Source organism: Neodiprion pinetum, chromosome 1, assembly GCF_021155775.2.
Source record: "Neodiprion pinetum isolate iyNeoPine1 chromosome 1, iyNeoPine1.2, whole genome shotgun sequence".
NCBI lineage: Eukaryota > Metazoa > Arthropoda > Insecta > Hymenoptera > Diprionidae > Neodiprion > Neodiprion pinetum.
This window is the reverse complement of record NC_060232.1, coordinates 2,501,037-2,522,443: the sequence shown is the minus strand read 5'-3', so window position 1 is coordinate 2,522,443 and position 21,407 is coordinate 2,501,037. Positions and strand designations below refer to the sequence as shown.

At 42.6% G+C, this 21,407-nt stretch overlaps 2 protein-coding genes across 5 annotated transcripts in view; one reads left to right on the top strand and one right to left on the bottom strand.

The window, feature by feature from the left end:
• The window catches only part of CDase (neutral ceramidase), a 37,691-nt gene that overhangs the window by 3,322 nt on the left and 12,962 nt on the right, over positions 1–21,407 (bottom strand). For all 4 annotated transcript variants that reach the window (XM_046610768.1, XM_046610752.1, XM_046610788.2 and 1 more), the window contains 4 exons: positions 5,623–5,745; positions 3,063–3,257; positions 440–670; positions 241–336 (listed from right to left, as the gene is read on the bottom strand). In XM_046610768.1, the coding sequence (XP_046466724.1) occupies positions 241–336; positions 440–670; positions 3,063–3,257; positions 5,623–5,745 (645 nt within the window). The remainder of the gene's footprint in view (positions 1–240; positions 337–439; positions 671–3,062; positions 3,258–5,622; positions 5,746–21,407) is intronic.
• On the top strand, positions 13,538–19,559 carry LOC124211583 (uncharacterized). Its single transcript, XM_046610809.2, has 5 exons — positions 13,538–13,642; positions 14,884–15,135; positions 15,507–15,800; positions 18,859–19,110; positions 19,201–19,559. The coding sequence occupies exons 1-5, from the start codon at positions 13,544–13,546 to the stop codon at positions 19,495–19,497; spliced, it is 1,194 nt and encodes a 397-aa protein (XP_046466765.2). The 5' UTR covers positions 13,538–13,543; the 3' UTR covers positions 19,498–19,559.

Genomic DNA, 21,407 nt, shown 5'->3' with positions numbered 1-21,407 from the left:
ATGCCGATTGTACAAAATAAGAAATTCGTACTTGAACGAAGTCTAATTTGACAACTTCCGTCGAGCATAAATCAGACGTGACTAACAATTTTCTTTCGACATGGACTTTTGCCAACGTCGAACTTTTCACGGTATAAGACGATCAATCAACTACGCGTTATAGAACCGTCATGTTTTTTAGAGCAAAGAAAAAAGCAAACACCCTTTCCCTTGATTCCCTATCGTAGTGTAAGAACTCACGGCCAGAAGTGCTGTCACCAGTTCCTTGTACTGTTTTAAATAAATCGTCAGGGTGTGGGGTCCGTATATAGTGGAGGCACCTTCGTATCTCTGTATCTAAAATAGGAAAGTGAGAAGTTTCAGTGCACAAAAGTGACAGTGAGGTGGAAGGTTTCGAAGGTATTAAGTAAATCGATTTCGAAGTATCCGGTGTAGGTACCTGATATTCCTCCGGTGTCGTTACGTAGTCGCTGTAGGTGTTGCAAAGCCCGGCAATGACAACGACGCCGTCATCGGATGCCGAATTCTGCATCGCACCCTTTATCGCATCCCTCAGTCTCCGACCCGACATCGTTGTGAACTCTCCCGGCACTCCGGCGATTATCACATCCCCTAGGAGAGCCACGTGGGTCGAGACCACTTGTGGCTGCCATTCGTACGGAAAGACCATCTGCGGGTGAGTGAAAAAAGTCGTAAAAAATTCTGTCACTTTTTTTTTTTTTTTATTAACAGAACGTCGTTCTTCCTCGCCTCGTAATATCTCTAGCCACAACAAATTATCCTACACAGACAAGTATCAGAATGATAAACAATGTGTCTACGTATCCTAATACAGAGTCACGCGAAATTCCAAGAGGCGTTTATAATCTTTCGATTCCTTTTTCTTATCATTGCGTATGCACGGTATTTATCGCCTCGATCGTACGTTGAAATTCGATGAAAAGAAAACTTTCCTTTAAAAAGCTGACTCGTTCGAATTTCAATAAAAATTCAGCCAAATGCCGGATTCTCTTTAACCTTCACCTCTCCTTGCATAATGTTGTTATTACGCGACAAATTTTCACCGAATTTAAACCAATTCGGGGTATATATCTATGTTCACGAAAGTGTTACTGACGACGGGAACCCGAGTAAACGTTTTCCCAGAACTTCAAATTCTACCGAAGCGAAATACCCCGTATGCCCCGGAGTGTTTAACAGGGATCATTTCCGGCCCCGAAGAAACGTCGGGACCTTCGTCACTTCCGTTTTCATTCAGCTCTTGACTCGATCCTCTCAGCCGCCACGCCTCGAGCGGATCTTGGGCAAGGATATCACGCCGAGAAAGACGTTCGCACGCCTCGGTGTCGTTTCAAGTTCCAGAACACGGGGAGGAGGCGTGCTCGCGTAATTTCCTCGCCTTGAAACGATATTACATGATCTCACCTGACGCACGGCAAACGCTGTGTAGGATTCGTCGTTGACCATGCAAACGAACTTTTATAAAGACTCGAGAACGGCCGACTATCCTGTCTTGATTAATGTTGCGGACTTAAAAGCGGTTAATCCTCGGCGCCATTCACGCTCCAAGGTTTTTTCGTTCTATCGGTAACACCGCGATGGGTTTACTAAAAATCGACTTCACGTCTCATGAATAAACCCTGAATCCCGTTCGACGTGTAAATTGGGACATTTTTCACTTGTGTGCAGAAATTTACCGCGTTTAGATTACCGTGCGTTATTACGAAGCGACGGGAGTTATCGATCTTTTGTAACGCAAGATCGTGTTCTACTACTGTAAGATACGTCGTATTGCGACAGTACTTTTCACTCGAATTTACGCGAACGAACTTTTTGACTTCTCTGATCGATACTTCTCGCGTATTCACAAATTTTCTCACTCATATTGCGGACAATATTCGCATGATCGATTCCGTCGTCTGTTTCTATTTCCACAGATTTATTGAATCGAATGTTCATCACCATCGAATTAGCGAGTACCAATAACATTGGATTACGAAAGTGTGACTTGAGAGTGTTTAACCGAACTCGAATTATTCGAATGACGTAAAACCACGTTTCATTAACGACTGGAAACTTGTATCGTAATCCGGGCGGTAATTGCTTTTATTATAAAAGCTGTATAATTTCACGATTCGTTCGACTTTGACAGACAAAGAGCTTCGACCTTCCATACCAACTTACTCGTACCGGTACTGCTCTGTATTGTAATTGATATTTTCCGTACTGAGGTGAAATTTCGTCAATTCTGTTACCGCCTGCATTCAAAAGTTACTTTCCAAGTACTTCATGCGTGGAATCTGACGTAGGCATGGCCATTTAAAACGGGTCGTAAACCGCTGATGTGGAAATGTCCTGAAACCGTGACGAGGGTGTAACGAAGGGTGTGAAACATGAGCGAACGGACTCGAATTTCAACCCAGCGAACCGTGGCAATAGGAATATCATCAATAACGCGAATCAATGGTGTTCGTTTCCCCCGTTGAACAAATCGCGTACTCAAAAAAGAGCTTCCACCTACCGGGGAAAATATCGATTTATCCGATCATTTTGCAGGTCGACGAGTAACACCGACACCCAAACATATAACACAGAGCCGGTGGATATAACAAATCGTATCGAACAGTCGGATGACTCTCGAATTTCAAAGAAACTCGCTTTGTCGGGTTCGTCTGAGACTCCCGAAATGTCTAATGGTTACGATTTTCGAAATTCTTATTTCCGATCCTTTCTTCGCGACGATTTTAAATGATGAAAATTTATTAAATTCCTGGAATAAAAAAATCGCCAACTAATTGGATAAGCAAGTAGGCCAAGTCGGTGCCTGCAGTGTCGCAAGTTTCGTTACGTTCGGTCGTTACAAGTTACATGCATATACCTGCATGGCCTGAAAGCGAAAAGTAACGGTCAGTTTGTCGTAACTCACGCATCCGATAATAATTAAGTCTGAAGCTATTAAGCACACCGTCCGCAATAATCGAGTCGGGCGGTAGCGATTCTGCAAATTTTATTACGTGTAATACGAATATGAAACGAAATGGCTTCGAAGCACCAATTCTCACCCGTCCAGTTGCCAGCAAAATCGGCTTCGCTCCGTGACAGAGAACGTCCTCCTTGCTCGGAGCGGCGAGAAAATCGCGAATGGCGTTCCACAGCGGGTTCGAGGTCGTCGTTCCCTGTTCGAACGAGAAGGAACCAGGACCGTCCGTCGTTCCGGCTGCGAAGCTGTATCCCATTGCGGGAAGACATCCGGTAACCTGATCGAGAGAAAGAGAGACTGAAATTGAGAAGATCGGTTGGCGATCGGTGATCCAATGAGACCTACTCGAATTACGGTTACGCGTTGCGTTACTTTTTTATTCAATCTTTTCGCAAGCTTAAAACGTAGGAACATACCTCGGTTAACGTGTGGTAATGGAACGTGCTAATTGGGATACCGCTCAGCTAGCGTAATTGTAGATATGTGAGACGTTGTAGCGAATTAGGCAGAAGAACAAGCGTTTAATTAAGAGGAAGCTTCTCACTTTCAATTCCGTAAGAACTTTACTCGCGTAACTCGTACGATTATACGCGTATATTGTTCACGCCTCAAATAATACCGTAGTAAATTCTGTTTCAGCTGCGCTCGTGATATGAGTGCGCAAATTGAGAAGTTAGGAAATACCCGACGGAATTCATTCGATTGCCGGTATAAGGCACACGATATTATTACTTATGGGGCGTTCCACGTCAAATCAACGGGTCATCGGCCTGACCGCCTGGGACTCTGATGTTCGTTGGATATTTTCGTTTGTTTCGGTCGAAAATAATACATGTCATTTTTTTTGTTTTTTTAATTTTTCCGCCACTTTTTAAAAGTGTGGCGACCCGAAATATCCATGACTTGAAGATAGACGTTTCATACATCGATAAAACGTTTTCGTAAAATCAGGTACTCGAAAGTACATCACTTTGCCATGATTCAAAAATGAGATGAGAATGCTAAATATGTTCTTTCTTTTTTTAATTCTTTTACAATGGTGGTTCCTTGTGGTAAAAAATAAGATAAAAAGAAACTTCCTCTTGGTGAAATTCGATTTTCTTTTTGTTCACAACTTTTTTCTCTTTTTGTTTTGTAATTCCCTGAATAAATTATGTACTTTATTCAAGATTCCTGTTGATTGAGCTTTTATTATTCTTCTTCGCTTTGAGTTTCGTTACCTTCATTTTACTCTTGAAACAAAAAGAGCATCGAATTTCACCAAAGTGGAGTTTCGTTTTATTTTATTTCTTACTACAAGAAATCATCATTAAATGTAAATACCAAGAAAAAGATGTGTGTTTGAAAAACCGAAACTCAAAAAAAAAAGAAATAAAACTTAGCATTCTCATCCCATTCTCGAACCATGACAGAAAAATGTGTTTCCAAGTCTCTGAATTAACTAAAACGTTTCATCGATTTTAAAAACATCCATTCCCATGTCAAGAATATTTCCTCAGTTAATGAGGTCACCACACTTTTACAAAATGGTGAAAAAAGTTCGAAAAATTGAAGGTATTATTTTCAATTCATTGTAAATCAGAATCCCAGGAGTCTGGCCGATGACCCGTTCGTTTGACGTGGAATGCCCCTTATGCGCCAATAATTTTTGCGCCGTGTGTGCATATACGTAACTCGCTCCCGTACGAGATGATCGCAGGAAGTCGTGAACCACACTCACTGCTTTCTTTTCCCTGCTACCTGAAGCAACGAATGTAAACGAAGGAAAAACTGTTCTTGGTAGCGAGATGCGATTGCAAAATAACCTCTGTCAAACCTTCGCGCGATCATGTAACGGCGAAACCTGTCCAAATCACTCTGAAGGGTCGATTAGTGTGCGTTAGACAGGCCATTATTAGACAACGCGGAGCAAAAAAAGATGTAATTTAAATAAAAAAATGATATTCGAACTCCGTGCCAAGATATTGCTCTCCTTAGTTTTTTTTTTTTTTTTAATTTTCGATATTCACAGTTCCTCGCTCAATCCTATACGTAATACCTATACAACAGAAACTCTCACGACCATTTAGCCGCGATATGATCGTCGTCGCGGGGCAAAAATACCCGGTAAATAGGCCAGTTATACCTATAACGTGTTACTCTAGCATCTGGGAACGTCACGACGAAGACTCGTTCGGTTTCGTATTATACCCACGTATGTTCCTCGAAATGGCAACACAATCTCATAGATATACATACACTGTAAAAAATTTCATTTGTTATAGTAACTAGAAAAATTTAGTAAAACAGTTATTGTTAAAAAAACGGCTCGAATATTGTTGGAATTACGAAAAACGAGGTACATGTAACCATTTTCCGCTATTGTCGATCCTTTTTTGGTAATTGCGACGCAAAATCAGTTTGTTGGGTTTGCTCTACTTTTTTAATCAAACAAGGCTTTAACGTCAATTTATTGTTGTGCAAGCATTAAATTTTCGTAACAGCGTTTGTTTGTCCGTCGAGTAGGTTGCGCGTATTTTCCCGTCCATTTATACTCGCCGTTGTTCAAGTCTGTCCTAAAGGTGAAAAAGGACGGGACGACGAATTTTCTCTACTCATTAGAATCCGCTGGCTATTTGTGTGAGTTTCTTTTTTTAACTTACGTTTTCGACGTTTCCGGTCGTCTCGTTGAAGAACTCGGCCTCCTGCTCCGGCATCCGGATGTATTGATGGATCACGCGGATCGGTCCTGTGACTTCTTTCGCTTTGCCGCCGTGCCAGAGCTCCTGAAACACAGTTAAATATCGAGCGCTGTAGTTAGCCGTGAAAACGAGTGATCGTGGTAATGGTTGGCGACTAGCGTGTCGTACTGTACGGCAATTAGAATATTCATGTGGAAATTCCTCCACGGTCGCTGCTCATGGGGTTCAAGACTAGGTACGCGTTTCTATTACATCTCTGGGCCAAGTTTTTCCCAGCCAATTTTCCCTCCGTGAAGAAGCAGGAAAGAAAAGTGGAACACAAAACACACGACGTTGTTCTTCCATCTCACAGAAAACCTGCGTAACCCGTTTCGGCATAACACTTTTCTCGCCACTTCTGCGACAAATATTTTCGAATCGATTATCGTGAATGAAAACGGCGGGGTTGAAATTCTGAATTTGAAATGTTCCGAAAGCGCCAAATTCTGAATTTCCTGACGGTGAATCTAAAAGTAAAGAAATCAAACTTTGATGAAGCATGAAAGTTTCGAATGGTCCGAAACTCGAGGCTCAAAATTTCAAACATGTAAAAATTTAAAAATCTCAAACATCGAAATTGTGAGTAATCGAAGATTTTCAGTTCTGTGAATTTCGGGCTTCGCAAAATTTCACCACTTTGATCTTTCTTTGTTTTAGATTTTCGATTTTTATTTTTTCTGATCTTTTACACCCACTCGTAGAGTAAATTACGCTTTGTCAGTACACTTTAATTTTCGAAAATTCACTCTATCAAAGCTTTATTTTCCAGGATTTTGCTTTATCGGAACTCTTCTTTTCAAAACTTCGCTCTATCCTGTCTTGAGTCTTCGGGATCTTGCATTTCGGAACCTTAAGCCGTCGGGTTTCCGACCATTCACAAGTTTGTTGTTTCGTAAAAGTTTTATTTCTTCACCTCCAGTTTCGTTGCCAAATAATTCAGAACATTTCAAATTCGGAATATCCACCCCGCCCCGAACAAAATTCCGCCAACAGAGCGATGCCTGAAAAGTTCATTACTCTGATTGAGAAAAGGCAAGATTTTTATTCGTATCACTTTACGATGATTCAGGCAAAACGTGAAGGAGGAGCGACCGAGCCGTCAGTTTCTGTCTCTCGCCTCAAGGTGCACGCTTAGAAAAGTGAGAACTCGATCCCCGAAATTATCATAAGTACACAATGGCCGCGTGGCATGTGCCACGAGTTAAGTAAAGCGTGTAATTATCGAGTAAGCCGAAACGCCGTATGGTCGAGATTTTCTCCAGCGTGTGGCAAACGGCGTTCCCGAGGCCGCGATTCAAGGCGCATTGTACAAACGGTTTTGATATATTGCAAACTGGGTCTCACCGGCTGACCGATTATTGACATGATAATGAGCTGCCTAAGTAAATCTCCGTATATAATCTCTCGAACCTTCCTTACACTTGCCGCACGCATACGTGTGTTCTACTTCCGCGTTTTGTGTTTTCACTAGGATTTTCTCCAGCTCCGGTTATGTACAGTGATATACATTAAACATAGGTGTATATGTGTAACTCAATTAGCCATGGTTAGCATATTCACGTCACGGACCGGAAATGGCGAGGTAAGAAGCTTGATTATTCAGTGAAAATAGCTCGGTTTTCTTCGTTCGAAATTATACACCTTTCCTTATTTTTTCGGCTGTATTATTTTGAGTCTTTTTCCAGAGTCATTGCAATCCCGAAAATCAGTCAACGTCGCTAACGGAAAGAAAATCCTCTCTCGCAGGATCCTGCCGGGTTCTGGAACAGCGGCAGTAAAGTATACAATAAATATATATATATATATATATACAAATACACATGTTACACATTTATATATGTATACATGTACGGCTTGTGGAAACAGCGGCGAGATTCATGCGGCTGGGATCGTGAAGGCAAGGCCGACGAACAAGGACCCAGAAATGTTTTGTTTGGTTTTCTTGCGAAAGGGAAAGCTAGACAAAAGGTTCACAATAAGTAATCCAAGCAACGCAGATAAGATACACGCCGCGCCGTCTCAACGCGGTTACTTTTTTGCCTAGTTGAATTACGAATGGGGTGCTCAGAAGATCAGTGAAAAACGAGGGAAAGAGTAATCGGAAAAAATCGAGGAAGGAATCCACCCGTTGAATATTATTGAATGCCAGTAAGGTGCGAATAAGGCTGTAGATTATTGCAAATTCTTAATAATAATTTTCTCTCTCCTTTATGCCAAACATATTTCTGCTCAGCTTCCAGAATTCCATCCTGCGTACACGGAATTCCACGCTAGATTTTGATCAAATCTTATGCCATTAATCAGATATATTGCTGGACAGGCGTCACTTCCGCCTTCCTGGGATGAAAATTGTTTGGAAGAGGGCGCAGAAACGTTTCAGTTATAACTATCGATTAACAAGAAATGCTGTATACACGGTATCTTTACGCAGTCGTCGAAGTTTAATCCCAATGAAGCATAATATTGGAATTCGTCGTTGTCTCTCCTAATTAACAAATTGTATTAAGCCAGGTGAACAGCGGATTTTACAATTCATTGGGTATTATTAATAAAAACTCCACGATACGCAAAGTTATGCTGATTAATGTCAGGGCCTTGTTTCTGCGTGACATAAAGAAATATAACGATATAAATTCCGGCTGCAAAGTAATAAACTCGGCTAATTAATTATCCGCGAAGGTGAATAGAACAAGAAGCAGAAATATACAAAGGAAATAATCATCGACGGTCAATAATGGTTATTATTATTGTGAGAGCGGACATCTGTTGTGGTCACACGCAATTGTTATTTATTATAATTGCAAGATCACGTAATGCACAATTTTTCATAGCGGATTGTTGATTCGTGGGCCGGCAGATCAGTCGTCCCCCGCAAATCGCGATGAAAGACGTTGAAACTCTGGAAGTAAAAACCGTATCGTTTTACGTTTCAAGTTATACATCTAAAGCCTAATTGCATTTCAGTCTCTATTCTATACACACCGGCTTTATTTAATTTCAACGATTCGAAGCGGCGTCGAAAATCGAGTTGAACGTGCGATAAAATTCAGAGGTCAGAGTACGGCTTTAAAAATATTTTATGCGTAATTGAGACAGGTTTTATTGTCAGCCCTCGTTCGGCAGGATTTCGTTTTACAGTTTACTACGTAGTAAATGCATATATGCTGCAGTGGAAAATTCGAGGAACGCAGACGATCCGAGTAAAGGTATAAACGGGATTTGTCTTTGGTTACCAGTTCACGTAAACATATATGTACGCGTGCAAGGCGCATAATAAAGCTGCGGTTTGAATCATCGATTTTCATCGTTGTGAAGGTAGCCGAGAAAACGTGGAAACCTTGGGTCTCACGCCGTTCGAGTATCACAACATTATATAGATCGGGAATGACTGCGAAATTAGATCAATGGTGACACCGCAATATCTCCGTGTCACTGCGTCTTCCGTTTCGCGAAACCGCGGAATAATTATCCATATGCCCCATAATACGCGAAAGCTCATCAGTCGGAGGTGAATCGACTTTGGAAGCGCTCGAAACGCATCCATCTAGGTGAGATTATAATGCGGTGCACGAGTGCAATATCTGTCGAACCACGAAAGTGCGAGGGGCAATTTCGGTGCAGCTTGCGCAATTTCACACGGTTGTTTACTTTATGCATAGATAGTGGCAATCGTGTGTTTCTGTGTCAATTTATTCTTACAAGTATGCAAAAGACCTCGGCTCATTTCAATTGTGTAACGATGTGATACGGAGTAAGTAGGTTGCGCGGCGTACAGACATTCACTCGATTCTTAAAGGTTTGGGATTATTGCGGGATGCTGCCAAGACGCATCTTTCTTTGCCCGGCGTAAGCTTGCGGAAAGAAAGCTTAGGGCTGAACGATGGAGAATTGAGACGCTTAGACGAGAGGAGATTACTGTAAGAAATACATATTTGTCGCCGAAAAGATATTGCTAGTTCAACAAAAAATATTTCAGCTCCGTTCAACGGCCGAAACTGCTCGACAAAACCACCAGCTTTCGAGGTTTCCGATGATCCCGTTCCGGTCAAAAGCAAATAAAACTTTGTTGCCAAGTTTTGAACACAAGCGGAAAGAAAACTGAACGTTTCGAAGTATTTCCTGAAATCTTCCCGACGGTCTGCTAAAGGAAATTGGCTTCATGTGGTGTTTGAAACTTTGTCGACAGGCTTGAACGTTGCAGGAAACTTTTTCACCACTGAAAGTTCGAAAGTTCTAAAGGCTCGTACTTTGATCCTAAACGATGAATTATGAATAGCTTGACGCGTGTTTTCTTAAAGCTTGGAGGCAGTATTAAAAATGCCATCATTCAAGAACAAGATTGCGATCTGAAATTTGGTACCGAGAGCTCGAAGCTCACCAACTGTATTCAACGAGCCGTTATTCAATTCTAGGTATGTGGGTAGAAGCTTCGATTCCGTGGTCTTGTCGCGTTTCCTTATAGTCCCCGAGATCCAATTGGCCTCGCCCAGGATTGAGTCGGAGTGCGGCTGGCAGTCGGAGCCAAGGATAAGTACGTTGAGACATTTCTCTCCGAAGTTACGAGAGCAGAGTAAGGCAACTGGTTCACATCATTGTATTGAAATACTACTCGCGAACAATATATTGCATAACTCCTCGGCGCTAGCTGCGCCATCCGCTTCCACCTCCACCTACCTGCGCTACGGCAGATCTAAGGTAAAGGTGTCGGAACGGCGACAGAAGCGCAGGATCGGATTCACCAGGCGCTCATTTCATGACCGTGAATCGCAGGGTGGCTCGAAGGCTGGGAGGCGAGAGCCTCTAACATTCGGTAAGGTATCGAAAGGTTCCAGGAAGCGTGGGAGACTCCACGCCCCAGTGCAATCTGCCCTTTGGCAAGAATCATTGTCATCGGGAACCGGCGAGCGAGTGTTCACACCGGAGCAGGAATTCGCCTGGGAGAGTACCCGCTGTACAAAAATCATGCCCCCTTTAGCGATCAGCGTGTAGTATGGATCACGAAGGAGATAACGTTACACGGAGAAAAAGGTACATACATTTAACATTCGCAGATGGTACAACAACAGATGGATAATGATTTTCCCGTCCCTCTAACGCAACTGTCGGTACAACTGTAACGGTACAATGTTTCCAAATCCATCCGAATTACCATACCACGCGTGAATTTTCAGTTAATCCTTTTCTTCGTTTACGTGAAGCCGAAGCCACGATGATCCGTGGGTTGGCATTCCTGTCGCAATCTGAAAGGTTCTCGCATGGAACAAACCGCACACGTACTCTCCAAGTGATGACGGGGAGCCTCGGTTCGCGAAGCGACACTTTCTTATCTCATCAGGGACACCGTCACGTATTCCGGAGTAATTAGCGTCTCCAACGGATCGTCAACCCGGCCGACGCGTCAAAGAACGACGACGAGGTATCCTGGGTGATGCGCTGAAGGATCTGAGCAGGAAAGCAGGAAAAATGGCGCCACGTACGCGTGACGACGAGGATCACTTTCACTCCCTTCATCCAGTATTGAAGACGTTGTAGTTTTCCCGGAATTTTCCACTGTCCGCCGGTCTGGAAACTCCCTGTGATCCAGGAACCCGAAGAGTTGCGCAATCCGGAGTGACTACTCATTCAATGTGAAATTTTAACGAAGCTGCTCCGTCTCCAGAAGACGACGAGACGCCGGGATCCGTTCTGTAAATTTTCAGCTCCCGCTCGTTCTGCCTAGACTCGAGTCTCTAAGTGGCCCGAGAGACTCGACTTGCGAAATTGGTGTTGCTTCACATCCCGGAGTTGATGGGTATGCGCAAGACGTACGGTTCCTATCGCGAAAGGGTCGGCGGAGCCACGTAAAGACACATAACTGATCTATCGGAGGATGTGGATGTTTACATGCTAGACGAACCAAGACACGCTTTCGCGTCTATTTCGCACCGCGTCTTCTCGCGTTACGCACCGGGACGTCGCTCCACGCTTCGTCTATCATCGCACGAAGCATCTGACTCCTCTGCGATCTATCTCGTTAGAACGAAGATCACGTCCCTAACCAGACACACGGGTACCGGTGCTCGTTTGCTCTTGGAACAATTGTTATTGGCATCTCGCATCACGGAAAAACGGTGCTCAGACTGTCACCGAACAGCTCGATCAAAATTTGAATGAATGTTTTCACGAGGTTTTCAAAAGCACGTTTATGTCTGTCTGTCTGTTCTTCAGCTGTCGATTTGTACGTGGACTTAATTGCCGTGGTTTCATTCGCCACGGACGCTATTTTATCCCGTCCGTATCGTGCGTGACCACCGAGGTCATTAAACATTAACAAACATTACGGTAAATCGAAATTGTTAATATTCATTAGGTTTTCACATGTTTTGACAAGTGCCGCGAGTCCTGCAAGGATATTACGTTTTAATCTGTTTCGCCATGATATGTTTTGTTTACTTTTACTTTAGTTATTGATTTTATGCTGGTTTATAAAACGAGCTGTTTGCCGATACGTAAAACTTCTGCTTGAAAGGGTGCGGAGCACACGAAAACACGTATCGGTATATTCTCCACGCATATGGCAATGTATTATGGGTATACGCGTAGGACAAATATACCGAAAAGTGAGGATATAATATTTCCACAGTCGTAAAAGGGTTCCACGGTTTTTAGTTTATTGCAATTTTTTACTGTATTAACTCGTAGAGGTTGACACAGGTTTAACCCCGGAGCTATTTTCCGTTTCGATTCGTTCCCTTTTTCATACACATGATACTCCAGAGAATCATACTAGAGCGATAATATAAAATCACAGTGAACAGATGCTTTTTTGGGCTTACTTTTCCATCCTCGATAGATCAAAAACACGCCCAAAAAATTTATACTTTCGTTTTTTCAAATCACATTCACCCCGCGTATTTTTTTTGTCAGTAAATTTTATTACCTCGTTTCTACATTGTAAAAGAAAATTTTGAAGATGTGCCATGATTTTTCTGGACGCAATACTTTTTCCGTCCTCTCTTTACACCTTGTAAAAAAGTTGATTTACCTAAGTCAATGCTGTAATCAATGTTAACAATGTTACGATCGATCCATCTGAGGTCCAAGGTATGTACGTATTGTTTCGGAAACTAGCGAGGCGTGTTTAGATGTAAATTCACCTGGACAATCGTTAAACCGATTATCATACATCGGTCGATAAGTATTCGATCAGTTGTGCTCTGTTGCACCGATTCGGCGATCGGATTTTACACATGATCGTATTATTCACGTGATATTGCGTTCCGAATACAACCGCTAGCTGCTTGATTACAAACAGTGCGTATAAGCTCCGCAATAATTACATATCATTCCGTTTCGGAGAATGTCTGAACAGATTTCTGCGAAGTGTGCAACGAGTCGCCTCAGATTCAAAAAGTATTAATGGGCTCAAATCCTGAGGAACGTTGACACCTGCATGAATACTTTTAAGCTGGATAACATGCTCGGTGATCAATAATTCAATCCTCTGAAAAGATGAATTTTCAATACCAAAAATAAGATTTTTCTTCCTCTTTCCTTTTTCCAAATATCAATAACTGAATCTTTCTCAAATTTTTTTTTTTCTCTTCTCTTTGACACGGAAGGCAAGTCAGTTTCACTACTTTTATAAACAATTTCGAGAAAAACAAAAAAAATTACGGCTTTTGAATCGAGCCTAAGCATTAATTTCACGCGCGAAAAGTGAAAGAAGTAAAAACCGGAAAAAAAACAAAAAGGAAAAAGCGCTGCTACGACACACGCGAATGCCGGTAAAAGACCTTGAGCTAAGCCCCACCGTGAAGAGAAGCAGAGGGTCGGGCGCTTCCTCGCTTCTACTTGGAGGGAGATGCATATAAGCCAGGATCCCGGGGATGATGGTATCAGTGAAAAGACTCTCTCTCTCCGTACGATATACGAGATTCTCGCGTCGAGCACCATGCTGAAGGTACCAGCGGTTCATATTATCGCAGAATTACACGCGTGTCGTGTCAAAAACCTGCAATATGTACCCGAACATTTTCACATCACATTTTCGCAAACTGCCATCGAGCAGCCGCTCAGTGTTCCCGCGGGGAAGTTGAAAAAAAATTTTCACAGTGCGAGGAAAGGGGGTAAAATAAGTAGAAAAACGAATTAACTGTGATACCTGTTCTGTGTGATTTTTACTATGTTGTTGTTATATTATTCATCGCTCGGCTTCTTCATTCATTTATTCATTGAACGCGAACGAATCCGTACGTTCAAAGCGAATTGTATTATACGTGCCGCCTATTTTTTGCAATATGAATGAAATATTTCATTCGAATTACGCATCGAGCCAGGTCCTCCAGCCAAGAGAAGTTTCATACCGGAGCCCAGCTTTTCGTTTTCGTATTTATTTTCATTTGTGTATTTTCCCCCTTCATTTTAACCAGACACTGGAATTTCACCGCCGTCGAACATTTTCAATCTACCGGTAAACGAGTAGGTGTGGATTACAGAAGTTTCATCATCCATTCAATGAAACGTCTCGTTGTAATTCCACACCGAAATTCCAGTAGTGCGTAACGCCGTAATTATTCGTTATCAGCTCTACTCTTTGAGGAGAGCTCTTCGACGCTATTTCTTATGGAACTTTGTATTCCTTCAAACGCAAACAACAAAATTCATCACGGATGGTAGAAATGCGAAGCATCTCTTGAATGCAAAAACTGCCTCGAGTTTTGCTACGATCTGGATTTATCCAGAGCTTTATAAAATCGTTCCATACGGTATACTCTCCGCATTGCGAACAACTTGTCACGGGGATGAAGACGGATTGCAGGAACTAAAATGCACCCGAACCGCAAGACCTGCACTTCTGTTGATTCGATTCATTGTTCATATTTTCATGTTCCTGAGCCCTAAATAAATCGCTTACGTCGCGGATACTTTTTGCTATCGCGGTATCAAGTTCAATTTTCCCGCGGTAAATCATCGCTCGACTGATTTATTGCCACGTACAATATATCACATCACTCGGACACGATATATTACTCGTAAAAAATTGCTAGAGAATATTGTCTCGGTTCTTTGAAAACTTTCTTCCTTTCTTTTGTCTCTCCGCATTATTCACCCATCCACAATCGATAAAAAAACCACCAATTACAGTATCAAAAACTTTGTTTCACCCGTATAAAAACACTCTTCGATCATCTATTTTCACAGGTTACAAGTTTACTCTGGGTAGTCGCTGCGACATGCGACGCGGTTTTAATCAGCGGGTATGACGGAGGACACGCCGGTTCGTATTCCCCGGAATATTCGGGCCACGAAGGGTACGTGAACCCTTATTCATCACACCAGGTTCTTCCCACCGTTGCCGTGCCAATCCACTCCGTTTCGGCCGCACCTCCGCTACATTCTGCTGTTCACGCCGCCGGACACGGATACGATTACGAAGAGGAACGCGATTATTACGTAAGTTGGGAAGGCTCGAGACGTGCGAATAAAATATGCACGTCTGAGAGAACTAGCGTTACTGAAACCCAAGCTTATCACAGCGAGTTACGATTGTCGCTTATTAGGGCGATCATGTTTCGCAAGTAAGGTTACAGGTCTTGTTACCAATTAGTTAAAAGTTTCCCTGCAACGTCGAAAACAACTTTTTGCTCATCAATCTTAATCGATCAGGCAGAAAGTAAAAGCAGCCGTATAATACATCGCTGATTAAGCAATTTTCGAGGGGGTGAAATTTTTTCATTTGTCTCTACAACTGTTTTTTCCTGTCAATCTCCGAAACATGAGAAGCGATACCTCTTTTAATTACGTACCGTTGGATCATGTTTCAGGCGCACCCGAAGTACACCTTCAACTACGGTGTTCACGATCCTCACACAGGTGACGTCAAGACCCAGCATGAGATACGCGACGGCGACGTCGTCCACGGATCTTACAGCGTCAACGAGCCCGACGGCAGCGTTCGCATCGTCGAATACACAGCCGATGATCACAACGGTTTCAACGCGGTTGTGAAGAAGGTCGGACCTGCTCACCATCCGGCACAAGTTCCAGTAACAGTTCCGAAATACGTTACGACTTACGATCATGATCAGTTCAACCGTTACGCGTACGAAAAGCACTACTGAACCTTAATTTTGCCGCTGGGAAGCAGAGAGGCGGTATTTGCGTGAGCTTGAATTTTTCATCCTATTCTCAAGTTTTCTACCAACCTTTCAACAATCACGCAACGACGATAATTTACCTCACGCACGTTTATGTTTATATAATAATATACTATATTATGCGTATACATATGTACAAAGCGTCAAGCATTCATGTAATAAAAAAATTCACATATTTTTGTTATACATAAACACAAGATATTCGTTATTCGTTCGTTTATTTCAAGGTGCGACACGCGAGTTGTGTCGATTTATCAAAAGAATTTTTGCGTACCTCGAGCAGATTTAATATTCATGGGGGAATTTTTACCCCTTATTTTTTCGGAAACTGAAGGTAGAGAGACTCGGGGTCGGAAATCCAGTGACACTTTTCATCAGCTCGTAGAATATGCCGCAGAATAACGAAATAAACCGCAGGTATCAGTCCGACTGGAGGAGGTCTTCACCTCTGGAAATGCTTTCTTCTGTATATAGAAGCTCGGGTGACGGGAGAAAAATAACTCGGTATTAAATGGAGGCAATAAAAATGGTTTTGTGTAAGAAGCCCGGGAATGAATATCACTGCAAACATAAAGAGAGGAGAAGAATTCATCGGTGATTTAGCGGAAGATTGAATGTTTGTGATTTCCCTGGCTTCCAGTTCCAATGTTATACCTCCTGGACGGACGACGTATCCTTTTCTCAGAAAAAAGGACATCTTATACGTGGTATATTTTCTTTTCGCGCCTTATTATTTCTATGGACTCGTGGTTCCCGTTTTCTCCGTGCAAACATTTCGGATAATCCCAAAAAGAACGCATCGAATGCTCGACTAATCTAATCTTGTTTGCGAATCAAGATTCGGAAGGATCGGCTTCGGAAAACAAAGAACGCCTGTAATCACCAAGCCTTTGTAGAAGGTCTTCATTTCTAGCCGAACATTTTGCAGAACGTTTGTCATCTGCAGGCCGGAGGCAACGCCAGCTTCAAAGGACCCTGTCGGTATGATCAAGTTATGTTGCCTTATCCAATACAGCCATGATTCGACTTTATTCGAGAATGTGGCGCGTGCGAAGGATGAAAAATTTGACGGAACGCCGACGAATGAGGTCAAGATTGATTTGCCAAACACGGTGTCTCGGGTTTTCAAAACCGTCCGACTGTCTGAGCGTGGGTATAAAACAATATCCGAGATTAAAACGTCCTCCGTTTCGAAAGCGCTGAGAATTTCCGAAGATCCGAACAACGCTGACAATTGTGTGCGAAAACCATTGGACCACTCCGTTGGACATTTACGCGGGTTGTGTTTCGTCAGATCCATTGTGTCGGAGGACAAAAGGACACTTTGTTCGTACCGAAAGCCGGACTTGGGAAATGGAGAGCCTCCGAAGAACGCGAGAAAAATTCTAGTGTACACATTTTCTGTCGCGAACGAGGCGAAGAACTCGGCGCCTCGCCCATTGGGCAATTTTCTGACTATAGAGCCTAACGTGAAGAGCTGCGTTCAGGTGTCATTGCTACCGGAACTTTTACCCGCGGATAATACAACGAGCGCTGCGACTTGCGCTGAACCGTTTGCGTAACGTCTGGGTCAGCATGGCGAGTCTGTTGGAAGTGAGAAACGCGGGTCTCTAACGACCTCGTGGTTGGGACAATTAAGGTGCAACGTTTCGTGTTTCTAACGCAATGTGACCGCGGAGCTTTTTTTCAAGAAGGTGAAAATTTTCCTCCATGCAGAACCTTGGCTCCCTTCATTTTTACTCTCATAATTACACAGGTAGCGTTATGCATCCCGTTTTGACCTCTGTGTTATAACAACTGTTGCACACTGCAGTGCAGAAGCCGGTTGCATGAACCGTTGGGCTAATCACACGGGAATGTTATTTGTATGCTTCTGGCTTGACGATTCCTTCACAACTCGATCAGTTGCCATCCTCGTATTTCGCCTATTCATCATATTCAACGACTCTAACCAGGAAGGTATCCCAGATCGATCTCACAGATTTCATTTCTTTTGTAATATGTTTTAGTAGACTAAAAACTAAGCGATACGTATTTTTATTTTTCATTTTTCTTCCATTAAACACCTTAAGAGGGTAAAACCACCTTCCGAAGTAAGGCGTGTCAAGGGGCGATTTGGCAGTTTTTTTTTCTCAATTGAAAAAATTACATCTTTCATATCTCGTTATGAGAAAACTTTTCCAGTCGGTATGGTTAAAAAATTATTATGTTCTTGTCGGTGAAACTGCCGAATTGCCCGTTGACGTGCCTAACTTTGAAGGGTGGTTTCACCCCCTTAAAATGTTTAATGGCACGTTGAAAAATACGTGTCGCTTAGTTTTTATTGAACTATAGCTTATTACAAGAGAAGTCAAATCAGAGAGATCGACCTGGGATACCTTCCTTGTAAGTCAGGGAATGATTAAGCCGGTCTACCTGATTTGGATCTCTCGGTCAAAACACACGTTTAAACGTCTTTAATGTTAATTCTGTACGTCGAGTACTTTCGACTCTGGGCACTGTCTCGTCACGCGATCTCGAGCATTGTAATCCTTCTCCGGTCAAATGCAACATAAGCCAGGTGATTTTTTTTTTTTTCTTCTTTTTTGCCTTATTTTTAGCCAGTGAAAAACCGAGAGTTCAACCTTCAATGTCATTGCGGAATGAGGCAACGCGATTTCTGGGATCAGCCTACTGTGACCAGTTCAGGATCACAGGCTGCATATTCTCTGGGTATATAAATTGCTTCGTTCGTTTTGTCCGGACGGCAGTGATCCTGTACAATTAGCACCATGCTCAAGGTACATGACTAACATTACTCGGTATTAATTCATCAGCTTTACGGATAAAACGAACTTCCTCATTATTCATCAGTAAATTTCACGTTCATCGTCGGGCTCGACTAAGCAGCATTAAGATATCGTATCAATCATATTACGGTCGCTTCAGTCAATCTCATCCCCAAAAAATCGGCAAAAGTATTTCGATCAGATGTCTTGACATTACATTCCAAAAGAATCTTCCCTTTTTTTTCATTCAGCTCGTCGCTCTCCTCGCCTCCGTCTTCGTCGCATCCGACGGCATCCTCGTCGGATACAACAGTCCTCCAGTCAGCTACGAGGCGTATGCAGGATACGAAAACCCGGAAGTAGACGGAAGGGCGACTTCGCACGTCTCGATGTCCGGTCCCGCTGTCCTCCTCGAGGTCACAGGCTATCCCGCAGGGTACGGGAGTTACGGGAACGATGAACTCTACCCGAAATACGGAGACGACGGTTCCCACGATCATTACGTGAGTAGTTTCATTAAAAACGCAGAGTAAAAATTGAGCATGGCAGTGATTGTTCGACGGCTTTTAACACTCTTCGCAATCTCGCTGCAGGCCTATCCCAAATACGCCTTCAGCTACGGTGTAAACGATCCTCACACCGGCGACGTCAAGAGCCAGGAAGAGGTCCGAGACGGCGACGTCGTCAAGGGTTCCTACAGGCTAAACGAGCCCGATGGAACGGTTCGCATCGTCGAGTACACCGCTGACGATCACAACGGATTCAACGCCGTCGTAAAGAAGCTTGGACACGCCATACATCCGGCTCCTAATCCAGTGGTGAAATACGTCGTTGGGGAACCAGCGAAGTACCACGATTCCGAATACGAAGGATACCGCGGACGCTATTAGGGCTTGATTGTTTATTCGTATTGCCGGTTTTGTATGGAGAAATAAAATGATGAAAATGAAAACTGATTTTCAGAGCAGAAGACTTGAAATCGCTGAATCTTCATTCCGAAACTCTTCGTGTATAATCAAAAAGAATTCGCATCCGTATAAAATAAAATTATTTAAAGTAAGCGGAGCTCCGTTTTTTCTTTATCGCAAAAAACGGCGCAGCTGGGAAAGTAGCGCATACGATGGAATTTACTTGATTTCGTTACGTCGAAACGAAAAAGAAAAAAGAATAAAACTGATGAAATTATTCTACCTCAAACTAGTAAAATGTAAGATACAAAAAATTCATCAAACTTTCATAGCAAAACCATTTTTCTTTTTTCTCAGTCTTTCGAGCGCTATGCAAAAAAGCATTATTTAAATACCAGGCATGTTGTTATAAATATACGAACAAAACAAGGTGAGGTAACAAAAAGTTGATACAGAATTGCGTCCGATCGTATATCGTAAGGCAGCATAGGTGGCGTGCTTCGGTATCAAAGATCACGACACGCGCTTTCTCTGTTGCAACGACAATAAACTAAACAATTTTCATTCGCCTAATAATCTGCAGCAGCTGGCAACCAGTTGTACTTACAGTAAGCTATACGTGACTTTGAAATATCGAGTCATTATGTCACATAGAAGCCAGGTGGCTTTGCATTGCGTCGTAAACCGAGGAAAAGTAATTAATTTCGTTATTCGGTTTATACGAAGAAAAAAAATATACATATAAAAAAAAAAGACCACCTAGTGTGAGCTCGGATTCTGGACCAGATCTCGAAATCCGTTTTATACGGTAGGTTAAATTTCACGCGACAACTCTGCGTAGTTGGGTGACACGTGCGAATTATTGTTCAAAATCAAATGAAGGTAATGACTGAATTTCACGCTGGGTTAATGCTGGCTATTGAAACTCAAATTGGCATCACTCCCAGTCAGTATTACATGTATTCTAGAACAGACACGGAAAACTGTGAATCCTGGAAGGGTTTCAGTGGAGAGTGAAATTGGCTTCTAACTGACCGGCAACCGGAAAAGTGCGACGTCGTTTCACGCGAAAAAAATATTTGACTTTGTTCACAAAATGGCCTTCATTTTCTCCTCAATTTACTCCGGTTGATAATTTCACTCTCATCAAAGGAATCGATCCTGTTCCGTGTACAGACCAAATTGAAATCTCAAAAAAATCGAAGCTTTTTATCACGTTATACCGAATTTTTCTCGTCAAATACACGGTACAGGCAGAGAAAGCTCGACTAATCACAAGTCATGTATATTGATGTTAAAATTGTTTCCGATAAAAGGGAAACTCTTGCATTATTTTCAATGGTGAAAAAAATCGAGCGCTGCTCATGCCGGAGGCAAAGTAATTTAGCAAGTATTACAAACTTTGTATATTGCCAGATGTTGGTATTTATAATGGAGGGAAATGAAAGAGTTAAAAATTTTGGCTGAATTACAACGACGGCAGACTTGATAAATTTACCGGTGAACATCACTTCCCATATTAGCCAGCTTCTTTTGATCCGAGCTTACGCTTCGTGACCCAAATTTTTCCGCAATATTGAGATATTCAACTTGTACGATGCAGACCCGAACTATTCACGCAAGCTCGCATGAATATACGAGAGCATTTGGTATTTCATTCGCTCCTCCATAATCCAGGTAGGTATCAATCATTTCGATCCCGTGTCAGATTTCGCACCAAAGGAGACTCGGTAAAAACGCACCCTTGCTTGTACGAAATTCATTTAAAACTTGTCTCCTCTTCGCGAATAATAAAAGCAAATTTCATGTCCCAGACTTGGCGATTACAGTTTTCGTAAGCGCCGCTGGTCGAATTTGCAACATTTGCTCGAGTCAAACTTACGAATCGTCGA

Coding starts and splice junctions, on each gene's coding strand:
- LOC124211583 (XM_046610809.2), top strand. CDS start 13,544: ATGCATATAAGCCAGGATCCCGGGGATGATGGTATCAGTGAAAAGACT. Junction 13,643..14,883: donor CGTCGAGCACCATGCTGAAG/GTACCAGCGGTT, acceptor CTATTTTCACAG/GTTACAAGTTTACTCTGGGT. Junction 15,801..18,858: donor ACGCGTACGAAAAGCACTAC/TGAACCTTAATT, acceptor TTTTTCATTCAG/CTCGTCGCTCTCCTCGCCTC.